This window comes from Phlebotomus papatasi, chromosome 3 (assembly GCF_024763615.1).
Source record: "Phlebotomus papatasi isolate M1 chromosome 3, Ppap_2.1, whole genome shotgun sequence".
In the NCBI taxonomy this organism is placed as follows: domain Eukaryota; kingdom Metazoa; phylum Arthropoda; class Insecta; order Diptera; family Psychodidae; genus Phlebotomus; species Phlebotomus papatasi.
Window position 1 is genome coordinate 40,051,052 of NC_077224.1, and position 10,462 is coordinate 40,061,513.

Below are 10,462 nucleotides of genomic sequence, written 5' to 3' on the forward strand. Positions count from 1 at the left end.
CTGCCTCAGCATTTTATGTTGAAACAAAAATTGAACATTTTTACGAAAAAAGACACTAAATTTGAATAACTAAAAATTTTGTGTCTTAGAATTCAATCACAGAAAAACATTTCTCTCTATATAAATAAGACGACTTAAATAAAATAGTAGGAATGAAGATGTCAGTATGTAAATATGAAAAAAATTCTAAGAAAGCAAATAAGGTTGTTGTAGTCTAAATGTAATTCTAATATTTTAGTCGTTGTCCAAATAATTTCTGATTCTTCATCTTACTCTAAAGAGAAATGGAATAATTTACGGTCATATACATGAGAAGCTTTTAGTATTGTAGATTCTAAAACTCAGCAGATCTAAATCTAAATTTACCAAGAAAACGTATCACATATAACATCAGCTCTCTTTTCTTAAATTCGTTTAAACAAATTGGCCGAGGATTTCACTTGAATGATTAATCATTATAACATATTTTTGAAAGCCACACATCTCATAATATTCCTTAGAAAGGAACGATAAAGCGTCCCAGCTTTGCGTAGTGCTCGAACTCATGAGAAAGAACTCTCAGTGTATTACCTTTTTGGATGATTTTTGAGTGCATACTAGTATACTACCATTGATTTCATAGATTAAAAAAAAGCATTCCAAAATAAAAAAAAATGCTTAAAAATGAACATTAGAATATTTCAGCATAAGTAACAAGCATATGGGCAAATAGAAAAAAGTAAATTCAAGAAAGGTTTTATGGGCACTTTACCTGCTTTACTAATTCATTACCGATCAAGTCCTATGCAGCCGGATTGGAAATTTCAATATCTTTCAAAAATGTTCAAATTTAAGCGTATGCGTTTTAAAATAGGCCGTCTAAAGTGGTCTAACTTTGACCTTCGAAAATTCGATATCAAAGTGTTTTTCGGACAAGATGTCTAAGACGAAGAATTCACCTTGACTACTTCCAAAACTTATCCGAAAACAAAAAAATTCAAGGATTCATTTTCGAAATAAACAGAAAACATGGTTTTGGACGGAAAGGAGGAGTAAGGATGAAAGGAGAAAAGACTGTCCTTGGTAACATTGACTTATCGTCAATATTATCAGTGGTCGTCGAAGTCCAAAAGTCGATATCTCTTACCGTTTGACCTCTAGCCATTTCACAAGTTGAAAAAAAGTCTTGCTTACTACTGCCCCAGTTTCCCTAATTGAAGATATAGATAAAAGTGTTTGTAACTGTAACACTAAGTACTGCAAAACACTAAGTCCAAATAACTGCCGTATGTGATCCTTCATGTCTGACGCACGGTAACCGCATTCATTTGCAATATCACATGGCAGAACCTTCAAAACATGTTTAATTGCAAATTAATATGCAATGTATGCATTATTATCCCGTTATTCTTGATAAGTCGACAAAATGTCTCGTGAAATATATTCAATAAGTCACAATGTCCATAATCAATAGATTACACAAAGGCAGTAAAGAATGTACAACATCCCTATCTAATACTTTAGATTGAGTAACTCCAAGAGTTTAAGTTTTAAATTTTTCTACACACGATTAGATTACGTGTCAGTTGCTCTTTAAGGATTCGATAGTCAACAACCCTGTCTCCCATTCAAATTGCATAATGGTCATGTTTTTTCATCTCCAATCCCATGCTAAAGAGATACATTATAATCGCCTATTAAATAATAACAGATTCAATTTTAACATAATAATCGCAAGTCTCGTTTTTGCGTCATCTTTCTTATACTAAGTCGAGAGTACATAGCTTTGAGATTTTCTTCGTCTATAGAGAAATTGCAAGTAATACGCTATATATGCCACTTTCTATGCGGCTCGCGAGAAAAGAGAGATGCATTTCTCAAACAACCACAAAAGTGAAGAGATCATCAACACTGGTGGCATATGTATGTCTCAAGAATAATTTCAACCTGTTTCTCTCAATTGGTCTACATATACAATTTATGTTTCAATTACATATTAACATCACAGATTGTGTGTCAGCGAGCAATTGCATAATTCCTCATATATACTATGTATACACATTAATTCACTCGATTATCACCATCTTTACACCCAGTTCAAAATTATACCCTACGTCTTACCATGTAATAGAACAATTTAGCGTCTTATTTTCTTTCATTTCCTTCACACGAATTTTCCACCATTCAGTCAAGGATATTTTCTGGCTGTTTTCTTCTCTCATTTTCATCTTTCTTAAACCTAATGTTCACACTCTACTTTAATTTAATGCATCACGCTATTTCATTTTAAAGCATCCACGCGAAATTTCTTGCTATGAGGAAAATTTATTGTGAGCCCTCGGAGAAGAACATTTTCCGTGACTTACTCAACAAGTTCTATATTTTCTTTTATTTTTCCAATTAACTCTCATGGGAAGACATCTCATGTCAATTAATTTGCTAGATCTGATATAGAATCAATTTATTTGATGTGACGTGAGAAGGAACTTAAAGAAACATTCAATCAGCATTTCAATTAAAGAAGTATCTCATTGAGAAGAATGTAATAATAATAATAATAATAATATTGCTGGTACAATATTCTAAAGAGGGACTATGCATTTTCGCATGCAGATTTCTGGACAAGCATTATTTTTGTTTCTTATACTAGAATGAGATTATCAGTTGTCAGTCCTATTTTCTGTGGAACCATACACAGAAAATATATTTCGTAAAATTGTTCGTAAATGTTTGTGAATTCTTATTGGGGAATTACGAAATGTTCGTAAATCCTATAATGCCTAATGAGGAGCGCACAATAACTTTGGTTTGTAAACATGTTTTCAAAATTTCCCATGAAAATGAGCGAGAGGACTAGATCTATGTTTCATTCACTCTCATTGAAATGTCAAAAATCTGTTTACTAAACAAAAGTTATTATGCGTTGGGCATAATGCACAATAATTTTTGTTGTGTAAACGTGCTTTTACCATTTCAATAAGAGTTAATGAAACAGAGATCTAGTCATCTCGCTCTCTCTCATAGGAAGTTTTAAAAACATGTTTATAAACAAAAGTTATTGTGCGCTCGGCATAACCCTGTAAAAAGTTTGTAAATGTTTGTATTTTTTCTCAAACATTGTTCATAAAATTGATCACATAACTAGCACTTATTGTTCTTTTATAAACATTTGATCTTAAATGCTCGTAAACACGCAGAAAATCTTCGTAAAACAAATCATTTGATCGTGAAGTTTTGTCAGATAAACAAAAATGTACGAACAAATTTTAACATTTAATTTATTTTCCGATATAATTCCTGATACATTTTTTTAAAGAACAAAAATTTTTCTTGAAGCAAGTGATCATGTTACGAACAATGTTTGTGAAAAAAGTACAAATATTTACGAATTTTTTTACTTTGTTACACGGTTTACAAACATTTTGTAAGTCTCCAGTAGGATTTTACAAACACTTACGAACAATTTTACGAAATATTTTTTTTCTGTGATACAATAAAGCTCACTGGATGCAATTCAAACATCTTAAATGCCAGAAAAATTCTGGTGACCTAAGGCAGATTTGAACCCGAGACACTTGCATCATAGAGCGAGTATTCTACCCAGGGGCATGACGTTTCCTATGTTTTCCATATATTTCTGCGTGTCGAAAAAACTTTTGAGTTTATTAGCTGTTTTCTGTCATTCTAGAATGAATTAGTAAATAATACAAATACAAAATAAAAGCCAATTTAATAGAGAATAGGCAATAGAAAACTCCAAATAGGCAACCTACATAGTTTCGGAGATATCTCGTAAAATTTGTACGAAAACGGGAAAAAATTACACTAAAATTGGTCGCATTTTTTAGAGCTAATGTCACCCCCTGATTATACCACTTGACCCATTGAATTTCCATTGAGTTTTGAGTTAAAATAGAGAAATATGAACAAATAGAAAGAAATTTCTAGTCTGGACATTCTTATAGGAAATTTACCACGCTGCAAGTTGGTCGAACACAATTTTATTCCATCTTGAAGATATAGATATGCTTTTATAATCATTTTGTAAGAGTTGATTATGTGGACAAATATTGGCAAGCACGGTATAAATGTGCTTCATTTTGATACGTTTTATTATGGGTTTCATATATATATAAAAAAATGGATCCCGGTTAAAATCTGGAAAGCCAAAAACCCGAAGCCAAAATCCCAAATGGGTCAACATCCTGAAACGCCAAAATTCCGAAAAGACAAAATACTGAAAAGTTAAATCCCGAATTTTAGCTTTTGGAATTTCGAAATTTTGGCTTTTCGGGATTATGGCCGGCACCGGAAAGAAATTATGTAATCTACATATTTATAAAGGAATTCTGTTCTTGAGAAATTCTTCCATCGGAAATTATTTCTTTATTCTCTTCAAGTATAACCGTATCAAACTATTAGAATTGGCGATGGACACTGATTTAAGATCTGAAACAAAAATGGGAGTCAGCCATGAGAGCCTCTAAACCTAACCTTAAATTTTACCTGAGCCTTTAAATCTTGCCCTCTTAGAATCTTCCCCAATTCTGGCTTTCTTTCCTTGTTTATCCTATAAATAGAATCCTATTAAGTCCTCTAATTCTGTCTTTCTTTAGTTTCCTACTTACAGGTATTTTCTAACTTTTAGTTCAAAATCTTCCTCGTAGACGTCCTTCAGAAACTCTGTCATAAATCTCTGTGAAACGTGTAGCCTAATTTTCTCTTGGTTTTTTACTTACAAAGCTTATAAATTTCCAGCAAATTATCACTTCTAAACTTTTCGTCCGTCATGATCGAATTCCCACCAAAAACTGGCATCTCTACGTTTTCACCTACATGGCAATACTAAAACTACAAAATGGCTACCCCATTACAATTCTATCAATTTGAATTTGAATCTGCAACAAATTCATTCCTCCATAACTTTATTTAGGACTATTTTCACTGTCTTAACGAGAAGTGTATTATTCAAATCATGTTCCAAAAACTGTTTTTTGGCAAGATATATCTTCTTCTATAGTCAGAAAAGGCGAACTGGAGACGAAGAACGATTAGTAAATTTCACTTGTTATAGATTTTTTCTAGAGTTACACGTGTTCGAGATTACAGGTTCTATTCATTCTAACTAGTTTCTGAAGTAACTGTCCTTATTTTAGTAACCTAAGTCAAATTTTTCCAAGCAACTCGCTGTTTATGATATAATTAATGTTAAACCATGTGGTAGAGCCTCAGACCTATAAAGAGGTCTTCTAAACAACATTATACTTATCTAGCTATCTGTTAAAATTCCTCATAAAGCTATAAGGAAATAATTAAATTAAAATCTATAAAAAGACTATTAAATTTTACTTCTCATTATTTAGCTTATATTTTCACCGTGGTCATTCACATAACAAATCAATTTTCTATGGAATAAAATCACAATGCAAAAGAGATCTTCAAAGATTAACCGCTAAAGATTCCATTGGGTGACTTAAGAAACTGTTGTGGGATGCCAGACGACAGTGAATTTTTATCATATCTCCGGTCATTTCACTTTCCAGCTCGCGACACCATTGAAAGTATTATTAACAAAGCAATTTTTTTTGTCTGTTAATTTGTGCAGAAACTGCAATGGGTGTCTCGAAGAAGACACAAGAGTCTGGCTACGAATACGCCATGGCAGTTATGAAGATGTGTGACATTCTTCACTTGCGCATCCGCAAGATCTGGCTTCGTCCCAACAGTATCTTCAATCTCACGAGTCACGCTAGTCGCCAGGAGAAGTTGCTTAGCATCATTCATGGTCTCACTAAGCGCGTGATTACGAGCAAAAAGGAGGCCTTCAAGAACGGTACCCGAGGCTCTCTGGCGGAAACAAATATCAAGACAGAATCTACACCCAGCGTTAAGGCTCGATCGGACAACACTACCACTGTCGAGGGTCTGTCCTTTGGTCAATCATCCGGACTGAAGGATGATCTGGACGTGGAGGAGAATGATATTGGCGAGAAGAAGAGATCAGCCTTCCTCGAGTTGCTACTTGAGAGCGCAGAAAATGGTGCCTCAATCACTGAAGATGAAATCCGTGAGCAGGTTAACACAATCATGTTTGAAGGACACGACACAACAGGTAGACTTTACTAAGCTTCCCCCTTTTTTGTGAGTAAACTAACTGTGAATACTGATTTTCAGCTGCTGCAAGTTCATTCTTCCTTACACTAATGGGACTTCACCAGAACATCCAGGACAAAGTGATTCAGGAACTCGATGAGATATTCGGTGACTCTGACAGACCGGCCACATTCCAGGACACTCTCGAGATGAAGTATTTGGAGAGATGCCTCATGGAAACTCTTCGAATGTATCCACCAGTGCCAATTATTGCCAGACAGCTCAAGGAGGACCTCAAATTATGTAATTTTACTCACAGACAACCTTGAACCCTAAGTATTCTCGAAAAAATTGCTCTGCATGTCCATTATACCTTATAATTATGACATCTGTTGTCATAATTGAAAATTTCCGTTAGACTTCCATTACAATGCTAGTAGACATGATTGTCTAGGTCCAAGGTTCTCTGCGTTGCGTTACAATTTCCGATTAAGATTAAGAGACTAATGAGTCTGTCATTATTTCTTTCTACAGCATCTGGAAATTACACAATTCCTGCTGGAGCAACTGTCGTAGTGGCCACATATAAACTCCATCGCATGGAGAATCTCTACCCTAATCCAGATGTCTTCGATCCCGACAACTTCCTACCCGAGCGACAGGCCAAGCGTCACTATTACGCCTTCGTGCCCTTCTCGGCTGGTCCCAGGAGTTGTGTTGGTCGCAAATATGCCATGCTGAAACTGAAAATTCTCCTGTCCACCATCCTCCGCAACTACCGCATTCACTCAAATGTCGACGAGAAGGACTTCAAACTACAAGCTGACATTATTCTGAAGCGAGAAGAAGGCTTTCCCGTTAGAGTTGTGCCTCGGAAGAAGCTGACAGCATAACACAATCTATGTGCAATTTGTCCATCTGTTGCCTTAAGAAAACATACACCCACTCGTTTCTCTTTTAACCTATAATTCTCTTACATTATGGAAAGGAGAAAAAAAAGCATTCCCATCAATTTTCATAGACAATATTACTTGTATTTTTGTTCTTTAGTTTTTTTTGAGATTATCTATGAGAAATAATTTCTCATGTGAATAATTATTGCAAATAATAATGATCATATTTAGAGAAAAACTACTGAATTGATCAACTTTTCTTTCCTATAAAATAATCCTGTTAATTTATTCCTTGTCTTTCTTCATCTATTTCCGCATTTTATTAAATCAAGCTTTGTCTCATATGTTCACATATTGCTAATCCCATTTATTTCTACCTTCATAAATTATTTACCATGATTTACGTTGACTCGAGAGACATAAAACTAATGGAATGATTGAAATAATAAAATCATTTTAATGGAATGAATTGCTTTTGCACAATAATTTTCGGATATTATAGGGTAGTGTTATCATTTTTATTACCACCTTGAATATATTTAGTATTTTCTCAATATTTCGATATTTAAGATTTCAAAACTACATTATCAATATTTTGTAATGAAGTTCTCAAGTACCGAAATGTCAATTTATTTAATGTGGCAATTAAATGAGGCATTGGCACTTAGTCATGCCATTACCCTACTCAAATTTTAATTTTTTAAATTTTTGAGTTAATTCCTATAATTCTACCTTTACCTCCAAGAACATATACTTTTCTCCTCATTTCTCTAAATACTATCTGGATTCTAGTGCAAATGATTTTTTTTACAATTGAATACAGAATATTTTATTCTTTTTATGAAGAACAGAATAAAGTGAATAAAGATATTGTGGTAAATTGATCAAAAATTGCATCTTGATTTATTTTTTATTTTGCAGAAATTTCACGAATAGTGTAAATGGACTCATAATAAAAAAAATATATTTTCTAATTTATGGAAATAAAAGAGAATATTTTGAATAACTATTAACAATTTTTTTTTCTTCTGAATATTATAAGTTCATGAATCCAAGGTGAAGGCCTGACTTATGTTAGTAAATGGTCGTCTTTCAGAAATTTTCAATTTTTGTCACAACGAAAAAATAGGGGACGTTTTTCAGGTTTTGCACATACTATGGTTCGAACACTTCAATTTTTTCAGAATTGAAGTACAGTAGAGTCTCGCTATAGTCCATATTTGGTTTCAAATTTGACACTTGGGTCGCACTATAGTCCATGTAATTTTTTAAAATTATCAACGATTTTTAGTATTGAAATTGCTCGACGGCTTCCACTTTCTTTGCGATTATGGTACTTGTCCTTGCTCTCTTCATTGTGGATCACAATTATCACAACTACTTAATAAAGTTTGCCAAAAATATTAAAATAATTATGCATGTCGCATACTAAAAAACATAACCTAACTTAAAATCAGTGTTTTGAAATCTACGGTCGATAAATTGTGGACTATAGAGCGATGGCCTATAGCGAGACTCTACTGTATCTCTGTAGATACAGATACGAAAGCATAGGATTACCGAGAAGATTTACAAATTATAGGGTGAAAGTCCAAAATTTTGAGACGTGTTTCCTTGACTTCTTATTTTTAAAAGTTCATCGAAATGGAGGAAAAGATTAAGAAAAAAGTTATTAACCTAATAAAGCGAATTAGGGGAAACTGGGGCACCCAAACACGGGGTAGAACCGAACATTGCGACTTTTTTTTAAGTAGATATTACACTTCTGAGGACGAGACCTATATGAATTCATAGATAGAGGAGACTGGGGCAAAAAGTCACAAAACGGATATTTTATTTTTTCAAGCTACTCGAGCGCTCCAAAAATTTCTAATTAGCGCTGTTTTATAGGAAATTTACCGTTCTACAACTTTGTGAAAGTAATTTTCCTCTATTTTGTAAGGAAATACGTTTATCGAGCCTATTTCCAAAAGGTAATTTTGTGACTATTCTCAAAAATGCTGGGGCAAATAGTACCAGAGATGGGGTATTATCATATTTTGATTCACTTCTTCATTACGGGCTTCCGTAAATTTGAAAAAAATACTTAGAACACGTATTTTCAATATTCAATATATATTCAATATTTGCAAAACACCATTTTCTCTGCGAGAAAAGTGAGAAAACTAGAAAAGCGCTTTTCAAGCTATTTTAGAAAAAAAAACACACACAAGAGACTGCAAATCGTTTGACCAATGCCAACAACAAGCGGCGAGACATGGTAATGACGTTTCTTTTCGCCGTGAGACATCAGAAATTGCTTCGCTTTTTGTTACTTTTTGCTCCATACCTTTTGTTACTTTTTACCCCAAGTGGCCATTTTTAATAAAAGGATTTCTAGATAAAAGAACCTTTGTGAAATTCTAAAATAGATAGCGGATTCGTATTCAAAAAATCCAAATTATTTAAAAAATATTCACCAGCGCATCAATTTTGGAAAATAAGTAGGTAATAATTGTTATCTTCTGCAAGGAAAATATTTCAAAAATAGGGCTAAAAATTTCGATATTCTTTATTTTCTAAATTCCTTGTTGGAATTCTAAGAAACTTACGACATTGAAGAAGGACTATGGAGACTAACCATAGAAAAAAATTTGAGCAGCTATCTTTTTTACCTTGGAAGATATTGAATTTTGAATTTTTCGATTTGTGACTTTTTGCCCCAGTCTCCCCTAATCTATAGAGTATGAAAAAGAAACTAAAAATTCATAGAAGTTTTAGGAACAAAAGAAGTGGCCGAAATTGCACACTTGTTGAAATTTCGTACAGTAACTCTATCAATTAAAACAATGAAAAAAAAAGATTTTTTTGATCTTATAATTCAGACTCCCCCCTTAAGCCTCGTCATATTCTGAAGATTTTTTTCTTAAACTGCAAGTCATAGTGCATATGGCAATTAAAACATTGCAAGCAAAAAAAAATATCGAAATAGCATAATATTTTTAGTTTTATCAACAAAGTTATATCCGTGGTCAAAAAAAAAAAATAAATAAAAAAATCGACTGGTATCGAAAATTAACTAGGTTAGATAAGTTGTAATAAAAATTTTAATTGAAGTAAGAGATCAAAATAATATAGGGGAAATCGCGCTACCTTCGGACGATTTATGCTTCGCACAAATCATTTTTTCACTGTGTTATAAATGAATTTGGCCCATTATAATATTATATTTTAATAGCTAGTCCAATGCCTCAAATTTTCAGAAAGAGCAATGAATGAAATCCATAAGGAACATAGAGAAAAAATTGAATTGTGCGAAGCTTGAGTCGTCCGAAGGTAGCGCGCTTTCCCCTATCTATAATAAGCCAATAATATTCTAAATATGACCATAAGTTATAGCTCCACCCTATTCGAGTTTAAATCTATTAATCCAAACGAGTTAAATTCAAAACTTTAGCACATGATTCCTATTCACGGCCGTAAGATGTCACTGTGGAAGTAAAGCAGTACTTATCGCC

General features: G+C 33.2%; 1 protein-coding gene across 1 annotated transcript in view; it reads left to right on the top strand.

Annotated features, from left to right (window-relative positions):
- LOC129805658 (cytochrome P450 4g15) overlaps positions 1–7,972 on the top strand; it is a 12,060-nt gene extending 4,088 nt beyond the window's left edge. Inside the window, exons 4-6 of the mRNA XM_055853699.1 lie at positions 5,585–6,091; positions 6,154–6,375; positions 6,607–7,972. Coding sequence (XP_055709674.1) covers positions 5,585–6,091; positions 6,154–6,375; positions 6,607–6,965 — 1,088 coding nt within the window. The 3' untranslated portion in view covers positions 6,966–7,972. The remainder of the gene's footprint in view (positions 1–5,584; positions 6,092–6,153; positions 6,376–6,606) is intronic.
- The last annotated feature ends 2,490 nt before the right edge of the window (positions 7,973–10,462 follow it).